Here is a 19880-nt window from a genome sequence, read left to right as displayed (position 1 = left end):
AAACATTACTGCTTTTAGGGAAGTGAAGTTTTAGAATATGCCTTAAGCACACATTGATTAGAAACCAAATTCTAATTATACATGCATGTGCATGTCCATGAAGTGAACATGTGACTGTGAGGTTAGTATTCTGGTTTGGGACCTTTATGTGTCCCACAGAATAACTCAAAGTTTCCTTCAGCAATGAAGGGCACATAGCATGAAATTGTCACTGTATTTTTTGAAGCTATAAACATGAAGGAAGGGACAGGCAAATTGATACGAGTGTGTGACAGTAGCATTTGGAAACTGAGGAAGGAAAATCATTAGTTTATCACCAGCTTGGGAGACATAAAAGACCAAGAAATGGAAGAAAAAAAATTGGGAGAAATGGCTTCTGGTTAAATGAAATAGATTTGGATCGTAACAATCCCATTGCAACATACAGTGGTTTCAAACTCAGCTTGTGGTTGGGTGTATATATATATATATATATCTGAAGTCTATTTGGTCCTAACTTGTTAGGCTAGCTATAAAGATCATGAATATATATCTCCCTAGAACTGCTGATAAAATAGACGACTGAAAACAACATATTTAAGAAAGGGGGAGCTAAGTTTGATGGCCTATGTCTGTAATCCCTCTCCTTGGCTGGCAGAGACAGAAGGACCATCCTCAAGCCAAAGGCCAGCTTGAACTACGGTGTATTCCATGTCAGCCAGAGGTACAAGGTAAAATTTTGTCTCATAAAAATAAAACTTAACTGGGCATAGCAGCTCCCTGGTGGAGTGTGGGAGGTTGAGGCAAAGAATTGCAACTCTAAGAACAGCCTGGCCCACTGCGTGGCAGGCCTGTCTGGGAAGCAGACAGACCCTGACTCAGAGACCAGAAACAAAGAAGGGAATTACTTACCCTGCACCAGGAGATCCCATCACAGGCAAGGAAATAACTGGCAAAAGCAAGGCTACTTCACAGCAAGATTTATTAATACATCCAAAAGAAAGAAAGAAAAATCATTTTGTCACACTATATACAGATAATACATACAGTGTTTTATACACATATTACATCAGTTTTTACACAAGAAAAATATACATAAAAATGTAAACTTTTGTATACAAAAACCCTTAAACAAATTAAACAAGGACCAGATAACAAAAGGAGACCAATCCATTATTATTTCATCAAAGTTTTAAAACAGTAATACAGTACATTCATTGAGATATATATATGGAAAATGTGAACCACCTCTTCCTGTTTAAAGGGAAATCACAAACCAAAAGTCCCTCATCTCCCCAAATGTGTCTTCCCCAGCAAAACCACAGCCAGCGCCACGGATAGGCCTTTCCAAACCCTGCAGGCCTCCTCTACGCTCTGCAGAATAGCTGCTCCCAGTGTGCGTGCCTGGAACTACGTGGTGGCCGTGACACAGACGTGAGAGAAGACGCTTGGTTTGTAAGTCCCCTTTAAGCAGCTGCCCTCCTGTCCGTGCTCTGAATGTATGGCATATGAAGCATACTGTGTGCCAAGGTGAAAGAGAACGCTGAAAAGAAGAGCTCTCAGTATGCTTGTCCTTGCTACCGTGCAGCTACTTTGAAAAAGACGTTTGCAAACTCTCCATCCTGCCTGTCCTTTGCTGGTTTCCAATGGCTACCTCACCTTTGATTTCCCACTGCAACTTGGTTTTAATTTACAATTGGGCACTCTGGTTAGTACCATACATCTGCCAAGAGGCTTTTTGTTAAAGGCTGTTCTGATATCAGCTCCAGCGAGCGAGCTACTCTGTGAAAGCTGTTTCCTTAGGAATACCCTCACTCCGCTCCCCACCTGACACAGCGTTTAGGGTTATCTATCCATCTACCTTTCTCTCCCTTAATTTTCCAGGTGTGATCTGCTGCCAGCTCATCTCAAACCAAAACAGTATTTAGCAGTTTTGACTTAATGTTCTTGCATTCACTATGGAAAACTGATAGACGAATGAAAAAGATACCTTGCGGGGAAGGGCAGTAAGAATTAAATATATGCCAAGTGCATGCGCCCTAAGAGTTAAGAGCTCTTTCAACAAAAGAATTTAAGATCTTCAAATAAATCAAACTATGCAAAATAAACTCTTGCTTAAGACAGCATCATGAGAACAGTCTTCTTCCCGAGGTGAATTATGAACAAGGCAGAGAAACAGCTAGATGATCTAAGTCCTTGCAGCAAGAGAGGGGTCAGCTTCCCTCAGACAACACGATCGAAATGAGCATTACTCATTAATGAAAGGAAGAGGCAAACTGGTGAGTTAAGTTGATCAAGGAGATGTTGGGATTGCTCTGAAACGGAAATCAACAAGCTAGACTGTGGTATGTCACTGTTTCAGAGAGAGGGGGGAGATGCAAAGAGCCCCAAATGAATCTCGTCTCTTCTGTGCAGAGGCTATTTTTAAAATGACAGTCTCCCTTTCAGTTATACAAACATAACAATAAAATGAACAGGAAGCTAAATAAATAGCCTGAGGCTGTCTTTAGATGAGACCTTTAAATGTTCTTTAAATAATTTTTGATAATGTATTTTAAATCATTACATATAACTGCCATTGCAGTGGCAATATTCCAGTAGGGCAGCATTTTGCTAAATGTAAAAGATTGCCATTTAGAACTCATACATATACATGTGTATGTACAGTTATATCAACACTTATATACATATATATCTAGAGAGCAACATTCCATTGCCTTTGAATATCTCTATGTCCACTCCCACAGTATATCCTGGAGACATACTGTGTGAGCATATACCAAAGTATATGTACACATGCGCCAACATGTATGTATATACACTTCATCTGTGTGTGCATAAGAGCTTTAAAGGCACGATAAGGGTACAAGTTTTCTAGAGAACTGTGGCAGAGTTAAAACTGAATGTCACAACAGTGAGGAAAGTAAAAAGGAAATCTAGCAGAATTCATTACACGAGAACTCATTAGAGCATTTCAACATGAGAAACATGAGTCAGAATTCAGGAGGCCTCCGCATGACTTTGTATACTTGTTAAAATTCAAATGGTAAATTTATATTTAAGACACAAAGCAAATCAAACTATTTAAATGATAATAAGGGTGGAAATATACCTAACACTACTATCAATCATCGAGTCATAATTATGTGGGTTTTTTTCTTCACTTTAAGTAAAATACTCCAAAGTTCCCTAGGTTAAAAAAACAAATCAAAATGAATAGTCTGAATGTTGGCTTTTTTGATGACTACCCAATTCTCAAAGAAGATATGACTGAAAGCTGTATACTGTGGGGACTGCCAGTGATCAAGGAATGTGAAAGCAACAGTCAAGGTATTTATGCCAAGGCTTCTAGCGAGAGAACTAAGTTGGGAGAAGGCAGTGGGGGGGGGGGGACACGAAGTGGCTCAGCAGGGGCCCTGCAAGGCCACCCTAGGGAGTCCATCTCCAGTACTGGGACAACACAAGACTCAACAAGACGGTGACTGCTAAGCAATGAGAGACTAGCTAGCAGTCTGAGGGATAGTGCAACTGGTGAGAAAGAAGAAATTCATCTGTGACCAACGTAGTCTGTCATTTGTGACTGCAATCCAAAGATTTTCATTTCAGTATGTTTGATGATGTACTCTAGACTGTTGTCACTTTCACCGGCTTGCGGAATAATCCAGAATTTCCCACAGATGCATAATCTTACTTAGCAAAGGCTGTAAATCTATTACACACACACATTTTTAGGGAAATATATGTATATAGCTTTATCTATACACACACATATACATACGTGTATATATAGATTTATACAAATGTATAAATAAACATAATACTTTTTAATCTTTCCATTAACAAGGCAAGTTCACATTCAGCAAAGTGCCACCACATCCCATATACACATCTCTGTACAGATATACACAAAGGGTCTGTTCTCACCTTTCGATGAGGGGGAACTGATTCTAGCAAATTCCGTTAACCAGCAACTGAAGGGAGAAATGACATCAGTACAAACTCCCTCCTTTCATTTGCATGCATATGTACAAGAAATAGGCAGATTTCTTAAAATCCAAAAGCAAAAGTGAATGAAACAGGGAGATGCTATAAAAATACAATTGTAAAAAACAACACAGAAAGCTTACCCAGGTTTTGACTGAATCTAAGATGAAGTAATTGAGGCCTCAAAGACAACGACCAGTCAAATCTGTTCTTGGGAGTTGTTCTGACATATTCCGAAGCATATGAGTTTTATAATGATGGGAACACGTGGCTCTAGTTGACTGTCTCAGACCATCAGATGCTTCAGTAAGTGACAAAGCTCAAAGTACAGGAATGTACCTTTCTGTTTAGTTCTACATGAATCAGGTAAGCATCAAGGGGAGCAGGATTTTACCGACAGCCAAAGGATTGGAGCTGCGGTGCTACGCACCACACAACCCGGTTCTAAAGGATGTTTAGAAAGAACTAAAATCACACTAGCTTTGAAATATGCACAGTGAAATGAGCCACCAACTCCTAAAACAAGCAGCCCCTTCAAATGCCTCCTGACCAAGGCCTATGTTTTCTGAATTTGACCAAGAAATCATCATAATACTTTATTACTTGGAATATAAAGAACAGGGAGATGCTATGGTCCCATCTGTGGTGCCATCACCTCGAAAGATAAACAAGCTGTTATCTAGGTCTGTCTCTTATTTTTATGCTCATAAGGATGAGGCTGGTCTTAGAATCTGCTTTTTCTCATGTCACTTTAAAAACACCTTAAGTTAATTCAAAGGTTAAAGGAAAATGCACATGATATCAGAGCTAGCCTTTGAACATAACATAGCAAAGAATATGGCATCGTTATAAAGGAGAAACAATGGGAAAGTAACTGTGATACCTTCAGCTAAATAAATCATATTTCTATAATACATTCGGTTACCTTTCTATTTTTATACAAGCACACATTCATATCTCACACACGTGCCCCCGATGTATATTTTTGCATGTGTGTAAAAACACAGACACATACATGCACACAAGTAATTTACCTTTACTTTTTTAAGTCACAGTGGGAATTCCTTAGTGAGGAGGGGAAAACGTTCCTGAATGAGACACTGAGAACATCTAGGTTTATTAATATCTCTATTTTACTTCTTAACTTACAGAATAAACTGTAAATTAAAGAATAAATCCATAGGAAATAACAGAGGTCTTAAAAACTTAGTTTGAAAATTCCAGCTACAGTAGTGGGAGTTTTACTGGATCAATTTGCTTCTATTTACCCTGTAACTAAGCGTCTAGCCATCGTTAAGTGTAAACCACAGATCATGTACTAAAGAACATGACTCTCAACAGTTCTATGAACGATAATGAATGGTCTAAGGGTGCTCTACATTTTGAGGCCCCAGGTTATCCTTTTCTTCATATATCTGCAAGGTAGCAAAGGATAGCTATACACCTCGACACGGCAGAGATCCAGTGTAAAAAGGTGCGTTACTAGTTTGTTTTGTCAAAAATAAAAATAAAAAGAAGAAGCTCATATATAATTTTAAGCTATTAAAACACATAGGCAACATAATTCATTACACTCAATACAGCTTTAGTATAAAACTTATAATTTATGAGGTGATGTTAATAGCATAAATTAATATACCTTTTCTCTTAAAATCTACAATAAGTATTCTGAAAGCTCATTGGGGAAGGAAGTTTTTAAATAAAAGTTTTAAAGCTGTGCATGATGGGAAAGGATTCTGTATGCTGACGCTGAGATGAGAGCCTGAAGAAGAAAGGAAAAAGTCCTCGGCGAGATACCATGGGCTATGAAACCAAATGCTTTCTCTTTCTTGAGCTCTCATCAATGATGAGTCACCTTTAGTTTCTTTTAAAACTATTTTCTTATTTTAAAAACTGCCCTAATTTCCGCAAGGAATCCCTGAGACATACTCAACACTATACAGTGAGAAGAGCTATCACTGTTGAGAAGAACTGATTCAACCCTTTGGAACAGAGGCACACACTGTCAGCAGGTGTCAAGCTCTCTACCGTGTTAGCACTAACCCGCTGGAGCGCCCGTACCTTCGTGATACAGGCTGAAGTCATTTGGGGGGGCAAATCAGTCTATTCTCCAAGGACAAACAAGGGTGTAGCCTTGAGCTGCACTGGTGCCTTCCGCCCTGCGTGTTGAAACGTTTTCCATGGGGAGCTTGGGGTGCATATAGAGCTTAGGTCAGTGGTCCCCAGCTTAAAAAGCAAACAAACAAACACATAAGAACAACAACAAAAACCAATGAAAAAAGATTATACCACTCTTGGGCCAAGATGAGTGCGGCTCATGTGTGTGCGTGTGCACACTGCAGCACCAGGGATGAGCGTGCAAACAGGCAGAGGGAGGAAGGGAGGAAAGAAAACGTGCTGTCCCACTGGCCTCCGAGATCAACCAGCCAAAGATCACCCGGGATCTGCTCTTGGAGCCACTCACCACATTACTGATGCTCTGGAACACGGGTAAATAAAGTCACGCCACGCCTTCTCTCTGAAACGCCACATCCATTTTACTTGCTCCTTATCACAGTGTAGAGGGAAAAGCTAACCAAGACAAAGGATTCGAGCGAAACAAGCGGCTCCCTAACCCTAATCCACAACTGCAGCATTAATGACACTGGCTGTTGGAAGAGGCATGACTAACACCCAGAAGTTCCTTTCTTAACTGGCTGGCCAGGGGGATTGCTTAACAGATCTCCATCTGTGCTCTTCACAGAGACCGTATTATACACATTGTGAAAGACAGCACTTAGAATACTCCTCTAACTAAAGTGTGATTTTGGTTCCCACCAGAATAAAATAATATGGGGACACTTAACAAAGCCAAAATATTAAGTAATCATTATTTCTTTTCTACTTGATTCCAGGGAAGGTTCAATTATTTTCTATGTTATCGGGGGGGGGGATGTATAACTTTTCATAAGTGACTTTCCCCATGAAATAATTTTGATAGGAAGAAACCTTTACAACAGTGTGGGAGCAGTAATGAAAGAAATACAAATGAGGATTCACTCCAACTGAACTCAAAGGTGTTTCTAAACTTCCTCATTATACTGCAGAGTTGTACTGACCATTCAACAAACCACTCTATTAGATTATCCTACACATGTCAGCTACAGAATAGAACTTAATCTTTCTAAGAAGAAAAGATGAAGAGTCTAAAAAAGTAAATACTTTCAAAATTCGAATGAATTCCAAACCTATGAAATAGTTTAGTGTTAATATCCTCCCACTCGGCAATGTCAAACCCGTGCACAAGCCACAAGCACGCCCGGAACTCAGCTAGAGGGAGGCAGCGGCTGCAGAGAGGGGCTGCAGATGAAGCCAGCCCACCCGCTGCTGCCCAGGACACCAAGGCGCAGCCAAACTGCAGGTCAGATCTAAGGAGCACACAATAAGGGCTTCACCTCTGTGTGATCCAACTCTAATGCCAGTTTATGACAAACCATGCAACAGACCAACAGAAATCTAAGTTCTTTCACGTAAAAGAAACTATACACCCAGGACACCTATACAGCACACACGGTTTCCTTCCTAAACAAAGAACTGACTCTGCTGTGTGGATTGTAAGCATGGACTGACAATGAGCTTTGGAAAAGTTTTAGTGTGACTCACAAGAGGGGAGAATCCCTAACCTTCAGGCGAGAGTCTGGTTTACTTTAAAAGATTAATCTTATAAATAACTATTTGGCAAAGATAAAGTATTAGCTGTCCTTAGCCTTACACCACTAAAAATGGTAACATCAACTTTAAGGAATCTAAAACTTTCCAACTCCATCTCTGATTCTCATTAAGCCATCATCTTCTCACAGAGGGGCACTAGACACACCACACTGCCAGCCAACACGGAACGGCTGTCATTTATGAAGCAGGAACACTGCACACGGTAGGCTCACTAGAGAAAACAACCTTTGCTTATCAGCTATGCGACAATAACATAGTCAGTCACTTGGTGGTCTACCTGTAACTGCTATTTACTATCCTCAATTGTTGACTAGCTGTGTAACCTACCAAAGTATGGAAATTGCTAAGCCATTTTTACAGAAGAAACAAACAATGTCTTAAGTACTTTACTAAAATAACATTAACAATCAAAGGAGAGAAAGCCCATCTTCCCTTCAGATACCAGAGATCACAGTTGCTGACTATCAGATTCTCAGAGCACAGAATGCAAAGCATTCATTAACTGCAGCAACTTCAAAAATTAAATCACAGTAACACAATCTAACTGGCCTTTAGAAATGGTCCCAGAGAACGGCAGAGACAGAGGGAGCCTTCACTGTCACTGTTTCTTATGTACTGAACACTACAACAAAAGCTAGCGTCTACCCCATTAGGACCTTATGTAAGGTTTGTTGTTGATTCCAGTATTGCCTTACCATAACACAAGTGCTATGGTTTCATGTAAGCATCGTAAAAGCTGCTTGATTTTTCTTTGCATATTAATACCCCACCTACTATTAAGAGACTAGAACTGCTTCAATAACTAGAAGAGAAACTAGAAGTGGATACCTCTGGGCTTACAGATAGATAGTCTTCCAACAGGGGACTCACAAGAAAAGCAAGCTTTAAGCTTGGATGTTAGTTCTGAAATAGAAGAAAAGTGTGCTTTCTGCTAATTATCCGGTCCTATACCAGTACTTCCTAAGACTGCCCTCTCTTCTGCTATTGTCGTGGGCATCTACACAAAAGCAAGTTTACTCAATATTTTTGGCGTGAAGCTATAACCGGCAACATTCCTGATCACTTCATGCCTTCTTACTCGAAAGCAAAGAAGGGCTTTTAAATGCACATAAAACAGAAAACTACAAACAATAAAAAGGTGCAACCAACTGCAAACTCAGTTTTGACAACTAAAGAATTTTCAGCAGCTAATGTAGGGACAAAAAGGCAGTAACAGTCCAAATTGACTACCCATGACTTTCACTGTCAAACAGGAGCTTGATAAGGCAATCCAGGGCTGCCCTGCTTCAATCTTCAACTGATATACAATGGAGACAAAATAAATTTTCTGGGAGTGCACAGTCATGTGGTGATGATTATGATGTGATGCTAAGAGAGCTTAGCAAACAAAATGACACTTCTGAGGTGAGGTAACCACTCATTATTATTCCATTACAGTGCGCTGACATGGGAGAAGCTACTGACAAAAGTTCACAGGTGAGAAGCAGTCAGAGCTGTTTCTCACCATTCAGGGGAGAAGTTCACGGTGATACCAAATATAATTTTTGCTTTGTGACATAATTTATAATTTAGAAATTTCTCAATCTGCAAAAATGGCAAAGCTATTAAAAATAAATTCCAATTAATTAACACGATTTAAAAAAAGTAAATATATTACAAACATATTTTGCCCTCCCCCAATTCAATAAATACAAAATAGGGCATATCGTGATTTCATACAGTCATGTGACTTTCCCTCCAGAAGCTCAGGCACATGGTATCTGCATAATGCCTGCCCATCACCATCATTCCGTCCGTCACAAGGCAGAGAAAGCAAAGCCTTCAACAGAAGGGACTGGCTAGAACTAGCATGGCATGAAGAAAACACACATAAGGAGGAGGAAAAAATGTTCCGACCTTTACTTGTTAGGAAGGAATTATGATCAAACAGTCCCTGACAAAAGAATTACTGTACCACATCATTAATAGATATGTTGTCTTATTTTTTAAATATACATATGTAAATGAGATTGACCTCAGGTGTGAATACCCAATGGAATCCGAAGGGACAGCGAAACCTCGGCAAACAAGAGTAGAAAGTGAAGCTCCACTCTTCTCTGGAGAGGAAGGCAGGCAAGAAGAAACCCACACATCACTTCAGAGTCACCAACTTACTGCACTAACCAATAACATTTTTACCCTAAAGCCTTGGTGCTTTAAAAGAATTTCCAAATTTACTTCACCGTAAGTGCTTATTTTAAAAGTACCTAAGGTAAGTCCAATTTATGTCTAATTTCCATATTTTGTTTTGAAAGAAACTTTAAAATGTGTGTCCTTCCGATATTACACGTCACTTCACAACTGGTACACGGCTTCTACACGTGTCCTCAACAGTTCACAAGTCTCACCAAAGAACCACAACTGTAAACATTTAAAAACTAGGAGCAAATGACAGACCACACAGGTCACTGATGTCGTCTTCCAAACCTATCTGGTATAGCCTGCTTTTTCACATCAAAATATCTTCTTTAATTACAACTTGCAAATGTGTTCCATGAGGGAGGGATTTGGGGACAAATACACATGGAAAAGGCAAAGTGACCGTGAGACCCTAACCCTGAGCAGCCCTGCCGCCACCCAAGATTAGTTGCCATGACACTACCTATAACTGAGGTGACTTCAGCCTTCTGTGGTTCCTCTCTTCATAGGCTGATATTTAGCAAGAAAGGGCTGTGCTAACACTAACAGATCATCTACCCCCTCCTTATTCAGGATGCTTTAGTCAACTCAGTCAGAAAGAAGGGCCAACCTTGCTAGGTATGAGACGGAAGGAGGGAAAAAGAGCCTTTTTCTGGGAGAAAAACAAAACAACAAAACATGACAGCTACGAAACACACACAGGGGTGAACACGCATTCACAGGCAGTCAAGAGACGATTTTCTTTTCAGTTAACCACATCACAATTAGGAATGGCATCCAGGCCTCACCATGGTGTTTGGCAGGTGGTGCTAAGTCAGAGCTCTGATTTGCCTCCACACACCATCTGCTACACAGGATCTCAATAGGACCACTCTATCTAGAACAACCTATGTAAAAACCTGGCTAGAGAATGGAAATCATTGATCTGAACACTAGGAAATAGTAAAGGGCACTGGTAATCTGAGGTATCTTCCACTTCTAGGACTTGCTGAAAGAAAAAAACAATCCTATCCAGTCGCTGTGCTGAGCCACCAGAGAAAGCCGCCAGGCTGAGAGGACCCGCCAGGAGGGAAAGAGCACCAGTGCTGAGGAGCACATGTGAACACTGACAAGGTCCCCTGCACGGCCACTTGTAGACTGGGAAGGGGGAGTCCCGCTAATCCCCGCTGTTACTCTTTAAATCTTCTGGAGGAAAAGAGGAAAGGGGTGCAAAAGAGGAAACAAAGATAGAAAACACCAGGTTCCACCTGCCTGCAAGCACACAGACTCGCTCAGTTGGGGGCGGGAAAGGGGGGAGATGCATTATTGGTACTTGTAGCCGTGGCACCTGTTACTGTGAAGCCTGTAGGAGGGGCTATCGAGCTGTGGCTGGGCTGCAGGTCCTTAGGAATGCCACTGTGAGAACTCAGCTGGTGGCCGAAGGCTGCGCTGAACTGCGGGAGTTGCTGCTTGGGAGACGTGGAGGCCATTAGTTCAGCGGAAGGCCCCATGCCACTGAAGCTGGTCTGTGGTAACCCCGGAAGCACACTGGAACTGCTTGGGGTAACGGTGGCGAAGGCAGGCTGTGTGGTCTCTGAGTTGGACGTGGTGGGTGGCGTGGAGAGGGAAGTGGAAAGAAGGTGTCCATCCGCGCCGAGGAGGTTGCTAAATGCAGAGGGATCGCCAAGGTTGACGGGGAGACTCCCCCAGTGAGTTCTGGGGTTGACCACTCCTCCAAGTGGCACCTCAAGCTGGGTGGGGAGCAAGTGCTGTGCCATGATGGGCATCTCTGCTGAAAAGGTAGCTGCCATATTATCACCAGAGTAAGATGTGTGGGGAGAGGTGATATGGTCACTGTAGGGCGACGGCACGTGCTCGCTATCATAATGGCTTCCATGGGGTGAGGAGTGTGAATGATCACTGCTGTATTGCTGTCGTGAGGTGATTAGGTCATCTGCCTTGCTCAGCAGCTGGGCAGGATGTGGCCTCTGGGAGGCATGGCTGCCATCATGAAGTCCATGAAACTGTCCTGGGAAGGCTCTCTCCCCAAGTGCACTCTGGCTGAGCAGAGTGGCAGAAGTAAGGCCAACGCTGGCTGGGGCAGAGAACTGCCCCTGGATCTGCCCTGCCAGGGGTGTGGGTGGGTTAGACAGGGTAGCAGAACGGAGGAGGTTCTCGTCCAGCTCCAGACTAGAAAAGCTATCGTGTACTATACGTCCGTTAAGTAGCTCCCCTAGGTCCGTGTTTACTTCTCGACTCAAGGACTGGATCCCCGAGGCATCGGCACCCGTCGAGAACACCCCCATTCCTCTGTCTGACAAGCCCTGAACTGGCACACCGTCTGACTGGGTAAGTACCCCAATTGTACTCAGGCACTCGAGAGAAGTTACAGCTTGCAGGGCCCGCTCAAGCTCCTCGGCTTCTTCGGTGGTCGGGAGGAGATCTCCATTCTTTCCTGCAGCAACCAAAGGCGGCAGTATCAGTAGAGCGCATAGCTGACTCACACAGCAAGTCACATGTCTGAGTATTTTAAACACTATCCTATCACAAAAGAGTCCTTGCCAGGCTTAATGGCACACACCTTTGATTCCAGAACTAAGGAGGCAGAGGTCTCTGAGTTCTGAGTTCCAGGTCAGCCTGGTCTAGCAAGTTCCTGGCCAGCAAGGACTGTATAGCGACAATACTGAGATCCTGTCTCAAAAAAAAAAAAAAGTCCTTTGTGAAAAGAGAAAAGTTTCTTTTTCGAGACAGGGTTTCTCTGTGTAACAGCCCTGGATGTCCTGCGACTCTCCTGTGTGGACCAGACTGACTTTAAATTCACAGAGATCCACCTGCTTCTGCTTCCCAAGTACCGGGATTAAAGGTGTGTACCACCACTGCCCAATGAAAACAAGTTTCTTATAATGGGATTAGAAAGAAAACGTGAAATACTGATCTGCAGGACAAGCCTTAAATGTCAGCTCTCCTGGAATTTCAATTACCACCTTTAACTTATTTATTCTCAGAAATCTACCATAAATGTATTTTGTTGTTGTTGTTGTTTGTTGGTTCATTTTCAGACATGATTTCACTATGGAGCCTTGACTGACCTAAAACTTACTATATAAACCAAGCTGACCTCAAACTCGTGCAGATCCGCCTGTCTCTGTCTCCCAAGTGCTGAGATTAAAGGAGTGTGCCAATTCTTGTCATGTTTATTTATGAGTGTGTCTGTGTTAACTTCTGCCACATGCGTGTGGGTGCCTGTGGAGGCCAGGGTGTTGCATCTGGGGGCTGGGGCCACAAGCAATAGTAAGCTGCCCAATGAGGGCGCTGTGAATTAAAGTCATGCCCTCTGGAAGAGTGAAGACATTCTTACCATTGAGCATTCTCTCCAGCCCTTGGAATGTTGAATTCTTAGGAAGTCTAAAGGGTTACCAATTTAAAACTCAATGTCCATTTGATCATACGTTATTTTTCACCTAAAATGATACTGATACCATTAACATAAAAAGGTGGTGGTAGAGAACCAGACAGGCATATATTACTTTGTCTGTACCTACATTCTTCTGGCTAGAGATGAGAACACAGAATCCATGCATGTATTTAATGGTAAGCACTCAGTTTCTTCCAAAAGTTGCCTTTCTTTTCTTTTTTAAAAAGATTTATTCTTTCTAAAGATCTGGATATATGTATCTAAGGCTGTGTCGACAGTGAGTGCAATACCAGTGGTATCCAGAAGAGGGTGTCACATCTCTGGGAGCTGGAGTAAGAAGTGGTTATGAACAACCTGATGAGGACAACCAACTTGCATCCTCTACAAAAGCAACAAGTGTTCTTAACCACCTCTCCAATCCCATGAGTGGCCTCTCAAAGTATGTTTCATACTCTTTAGTCTTCCTCCTTGGCCGGGTGTGGTGGTGCACACCTTTAATCCCAGCACTTGCTGGGTCACAGACATGCACCACCATGCCTGGCTCCAAACACAGGTCAAGCTGTAAAAGATTTTAATAAACTGGTATGTCGTTGAATGGCACTTTCAAAACATGAAGGAAAATTATTCACTTTAATGGAACAAAATTGCATAGCTATTAAAGTATAAGTCTACTAAGTATGTAATATGATTAAATAAATTATATATTTTTCACCTTCTGAAAACAATTTTAGTGATTTTTTTATTTGCAGTGACAGACATTTTTTGTCAGGGAACACATTTCAGATACACTGCAAAAGGCTATATTTTTAAAAAATGAATAATAAACTGGTCAGTAGATGGTTCGGTGGGTAAGGGTACATGCCCAGCAGAACAATCTGGGTGTAATCCCTGGAGCCCACGGGAAGGTGGAAGAAGAGAGTGCACTCCCCCAGCTATCTGCCCTCCACATTCATGCCTGTTGAGCAAACCTACACACACATCATGCACACAGCAATAATAAAAGTAATTAGTATTTCTAGGATAGATTTGGTGACACTAGCCATAATCCCAGGACTCCAGACAGGGACATTGTGAATTCAATGTGGTTAACAGCCTGTCTCAGGCCAGGCATTGGTGGTGCACGCCTTTAATCCCAGCGCTCAGGAGGCAGAGGCAGGCGGATCTCTGTGAGTTTGAGGCCAGCCTGGTCTACAGAGGGAGTTCCAGGACAGAGTTCAAAACAATACAGAGAAACCCTGTCTCGAAAAACAAACAAGCAAACAAAAAACCCAAAACCCAAAACAAACAAAAAAACAGCCTGTCTCAACAGCCAAAAGTAAAATAAAACTTATTTCCCTTCTTATGAGCCACTTTTTATTTTATTTTATTTATTTATTTTTCTTTTTGGTTTTTCGAGACAGGGTTTCTCTGTGGCTTTGAGGCTGTCCTGGAACTCACCACCAACGCCCGGTGAGCCACTTTTTAAAAATTATTTCTTTATTATGCATACAGTGTTCTGCCTGCATGTATATCTACACGCCAGAAGAGGGCACCAGATTTCATTACAAATAGTTGTGAGCCACCATGTGGGTGCTGGAAATTGAACTCAGGACCTCTGGAAGACCTGCCAATGCTCTTAACCTCTGAGCCATCTCTCCAGGCCCCCTATGAACCATTTCTAAATCAGTTCCTTAAGTAAAACATTAACCATACCTTCAAAGAAATCAAAATCTTGTAAGTCATCAGGCAGCCGCGGCAGGACATCCGCAAAGTCTTCATGGTTCAATTCTAAGTCATGCGGAATGTCACTGATCTCGTTGGCAATGTCATCCGGCAACTCATCGGCACTCAGCTCTGGCGTGGAAGGGCTACTGCAAAGACAGCACAGCTAGTCTAGACTGCTCCACGTCCCCTGGCTATGCATCTCAGGTTCTCTAGACATTCAGTACAAACACAAGAGCCAGCAACAGAAAGCAACTCCTCCCAAAGCTGTCACTAGCACAAGCCCGCAGCTGGCACATGCCCGCCGTCCCCACACTTGGGGAGTAAAGGCCAGAGAATCAGAAATTTAGGTCACTGGCAACTACATGAGGTAAAGATGTTTAGGAATATATGAGATTGCCTTAAATACATAAATGAATAAATGGATAAATAAATGAATAAGATTTCTCCTCACTTTATGAGAAGGAAATCTGAGAAGAAAAAGTTGCAGAAGGGCACACCTCACTACACAGTCACAAATTCCTACAGCCTTTACCCATTAAGATGACCATTACCACATCATAGTTCCCTTCAAATTAATAGGATGAATCACCTTTCAGTATATCTATGTTTTAAAAAAATTTCAAATCTGATCAAGATAATAACTTTAAAAATTAAAGTTTTTAATTTGGACAAGACTGAACTGAAATTCATCTGAAAAAAATGTTTAAGTCTGCCAAAATTAAAAATCATATTTCCAGTGAAATAATTCTATTATATTGTGTATAATTTCTGTTAAAACACAAAAACCTGAGGCTGCAGTTATATTCTCAATGTCTGCATCTGTTTTCCTTGCCATAATAAGAAGTTGACACGGATGGATGTGTACTGCAAGTGTGGCCAGCCACTGGCTGGTCTATGACTGTTAAAGGGTGGGGCTGTGGAGGTTACAAGTGACTCTGAACCCAGCAGGCGGTGTTCTGAGGTCTCAACACACAGAGGAGGTACACCCACTGCCCCCACTGACCGGATCTGTGAGGCCTCCACTGGCAGTGAGACGCTGGTGGGCATGCTGAGGTTCCCTTGGGGCACTGCAGGGGGAATTGGTTTCTGGGGTCGTCGAGGTCCACGCCTTCTCTTCTTCTTGTGTTTTTTGGTAAGTGCAGGGGGCTTCGTTTTTTTCCTAGGTTTCCTCTGTTGCTGGTGCTGAACTTTACGGGAGTTATCTCCTCTCAAGAAATTATCCTTTGAAATGAACAGAAGATTTGTTAAAAAACTGACCCCACTACCCTTTACTCCTGGTATGTCATGCACAGCAGGGTTACTACAGGTCAGTAAGCCTCTCTACATTACAAAACTAGAAGAAAGCTTAACTTTTCAGTACACAGGAACGAGGAGCTGGGGTGCTGCTAGGCAGGTACAGTGGCTGCCAGGCATGTCCAGGGCCCTGGGTTGGATCCCCAGCACCGCCTAAAACCAGGTGTGGTGGTGCTCGCCAGACAGTGGCAGGAGGGTCAGAAATTCAAGATCCACACAAGACCCTGTCTCCGAAAGAAAAAGCTAAGTATTTGAAAGATCTGCTTTGCACAATTTAAATATATTGTATAATATATTACATTATTACACTAATTTTTGTGTACAAGTTAAAACAAATTTATCTAGGGCAGAAGACAAGTCTCAGTAGTTAAGAGCACTGGCTGCTCTTCCAGAGGATCGGGGTCCCATTCCCAGCACCTGCATTATCTGAACTCTAGTCCTATACATACATACATACATACATACATACATACATACATACATACACATGGGCAAAACATTCATACACATAAAAATAATTATCTAAAAATGAGATTATCTGGAAAAAATTATCAAAAATTTCTCTTACTAGACTATATAATGCCTAAAGCTATATACAATAATAAATGTACAAATGTACAAAATATGTGACTTACTTCACATCAACCCCCCACACACACTTAAAGACATTTTGAGGGCTAGGTGTGTAGTGCGATGGTGGATATGTGTAAGCCAAGGTTTGATTGCCAGCAAAGCCAACAAACAGACAAGATGCTATGATAGTTTGCGTTCTCCAAGAACTTACCCTTCCCATGGGGAAACATCAAGAAAAGGACACATAAACACAACACACAGAAAATGAACAACAGATATGGATGGATAAGGGGCCAAAGGAAATAGCACAAACAAGGAAAAGCTTACAAGTGAACTGGTGAAGACGCTTAGGGCTAGAGCATGTATGATTCTGAGTATCTCAATTTTAAACTTGAATAGGCAATGAGACTTTTCCCCATCCACAGAAGTACACATGACAAACATGTTACACACAAGATAAGCCAGCCTGGCAGCAGTGTAGGGATGAATAGGTGTAGGTCAGGGTTCCCTTTGGAGGGCCAGCCATCTCAATACTCAAGAAAACGAATCAAGGGCTTGTCAAATTGAAACTTTTTAAAAGGTTTATTCCATTATTTACTTATTTATGCGTATGTCTACATGAATGTATGTACATGTGTGCACAGGTATGTGCACATGCCAAGGTCAAAATAGATTACTGGATCTCTGGGAGCTGGTTCCAGGCATCTGTGAGGCGCCCAGCTTGTTCGGTGGGTACAGAACTCGTCCTTGTGATTGTTAAGTAAGAGGTCTTAGTCAATGAGCCACCTGCAGCCCTAAATTTGGACTGGTCTTGTTTTGCTGCTGGCAAGTGAACCTAAGGTTTCACGCATGCTAAGCACACTGAGTTACACCCTCAGCTCCAACAGAGAACTCTTAATATTTGAAAGTTCCTTAGATGTGGTGAGGTTAAAAGGAGTATGAGACTAAAACACCTCTAGAGATTCTAGTTGGGTTGACTGTCTAATGACAATTACCATTAGTTCAGTGTTTGTACAGCCTTCCAAAATTGCAACTTGACATGGCCTACAAATGTGTTAGGCTGCATTTGGAACTCCGCTGGGGTGCAGGGCCCATGTTCCTTCGTTAACAACAGAAGCTGCAAATTCAGAAGAGGAGTCCAGGCATTTATTTTGGCTTACATACAATTTGAGATATGTAGGTTTTTAGATAGCCAAAGGAAATGGCCAGAGGAGGTGCAGACTGAGGGGATCCAAGGCACAGTAGGAGTCATTTAAGAAATATATATGGGCAGGAAAGCAGAAACAAAGAGAAAAGTAAGGACAAGGCTGCATAAGAGCTGCGGGAAGAGGTAAGGGGAGAGAGCCGCAAAGGAATCAGAAACTGTCAATTATAACCTCAGCTTTTTTGTTGTTGTTTTGTTTTTTTGTTTTTCAAGACAGGGTTTCTCTGTGGCTTTGGAGACTATCCTGGCCTCGAACTCACAGAGATCCACCTGCCTGTGCCTCCCGAGTGCTGGGATTAAAGGCGTGCGCCACCACCACCTGGCTATACCCTCAGCTTTTAGGGTCTTTATTCAACTCTATCTACTATCTGAGACAGGCTTGATATTTTTTTCACCCCAAAGTTTGAGTTCCTAACCCTCAATGAGATGACACCAGGAAACAGGACCTTTAGTCACTAGAAACCTCATGAGAGGATTATGCACGTATGAAAGTGATACAAGAGAGGAGCTGCTGGGCCCTCTCTGCAAACCAGAGCAAACCCCATGGGGAAAAGCCAGATGGCTTAGCAGGTAAAAGATATTGTGGAATATTACTTTAACTAGACTAAGATGTGTTACATTTGTTTATGCTAGCCAGGCGGTGGTGGTGCACACCTTTAATGTCAGCACTAGGGAGGCAGAGGCAGGCAGATCTCTGTGAGTTTCAGACCAGCCTGGTCTACAACAGCTAGTTCCAAGACAGCCTCCAAAGCCACAGAGAAACCCTGTCTCCAAAAATAAAAACCATTTGTTTATGCTGCATTTGCTTAATGATGTAAATATTTGTTGCTCTGCCTGCCTAAGGCACCTGATTGGTCTAATAAAAAGCTGGATGGCCAATAGCTAGGCAGAAGAGGGATAGGCAGGGCTGGGCAGAGAGAGAATAAGTAGGAAAAGGAATCTAGGCTGAAGAGGAGAGAGAAACAGAGGGAAACGCCCAGGGCCAGACAGTCACCAGTCAGTCAGACACAGAGTAGGACACACAGAATTAAAGAAAGGTAAAAGCCCCAATGCAAAGTGCAGATGATGAGAAACAGCTTACATTAAGTTATAAGAGCTAGTGGGACATTCATAAGACAAGGCTGGGCATTCATAATTAAAATTAAGTTTCTCTGTGATGATTTGGGAGCTGGTTGGTGGCCCAAAAGAAAGTCTGTTGCAAAGAGGTACTTTCCATCAAGCCTGACACTGGAGTTCATCCCTAGAACCCACATAGTAGAAGAAGAATCTACTTCTGCATGTTGTCCTATGTGCCCACACACATGCACATATGCCAAACAAATAAAGAAATGTGAAGATGAAAAGAGAGCAAGCCCCACGACCTCCCAAGTTTACACTGCCATCATTTATTCCTCACACTCTGTCCTTGGAGCCCTAGCATCTGCTAAGCATGTGATACAAGTTTCAGTTGTGCTTAAGCCAGTCATTCTACTAGTCTGTGACAGCTACCTGAACTAAGACACTATTCCAGAAATGCTAAGATGCATGTTTTACTATCTCTGCAATTGAGGAGCGCTTTATAACTGCTGACATCTTAGCAGTTGCTGTCAGCCAGATAATGGTCACAAGTGGCATTACCTATAAACACATCAAACATGGTTATAGTTCATATTATCACTGCTTGAATTAAGTTATATAAACTGCTGGTACAGGATAGGCAAAAACAACAACAACAAAAAGTGTACCAGAAAGGCACAAAGAGTAGCAGGGTACAAAATTGATACTAGTGAAACAAACACTTATTATTGAAGAGCAAACCACAGGCTCTCTTCTCAAAGCAATGACCCATGAGAAAGGAAAACAAAGTACAAGGTAGATTAA

At 42.1% G+C, this 19880-nt stretch overlaps 1 protein-coding gene across 6 annotated transcripts in view; it reads right to left on the bottom strand.

Moving 5' to 3' along the window:
• Positions 1-944: 944 nt before the first annotated feature.
• Positions 945-19880, bottom strand: part of Ino80d (INO80 complex subunit D) — a 64014-nt gene continuing 45078 nt past the window's right edge. For 5 of the 6 annotated variants that reach the window (XM_040753462.1, XM_040753467.1, XM_040753463.1 and 2 more), the window contains 3 exons: positions 15954-16171; positions 14939-15096; positions 945-12286 (listed from right to left, as the gene is read on the bottom strand). In XM_040753462.1, the coding sequence (XP_040609396.1) occupies positions 11124-12286; positions 14939-15096; positions 15954-16171 (1539 nt within the window). In that variant the 3' untranslated portion in view covers positions 945-11123. The remainder of the gene's footprint in view (positions 12287-14938; positions 15097-15953; positions 16172-19880) is intronic. The other variant, XM_040753466.1, reaches the window with a different exon arrangement.

This window comes from Mesocricetus auratus, unplaced genomic scaffold, assembly GCF_017639785.1.
Source record: "Mesocricetus auratus isolate SY011 unplaced genomic scaffold, BCM_Maur_2.0 Super-Scaffold_100010, whole genome shotgun sequence".
NCBI lineage: Eukaryota > Metazoa > Chordata > Mammalia > Rodentia > Cricetidae > Mesocricetus > Mesocricetus auratus.
Note: the sequence above shows the minus strand (reverse complement) of the source record. Positions and strands in the feature narration are given on the sequence as shown.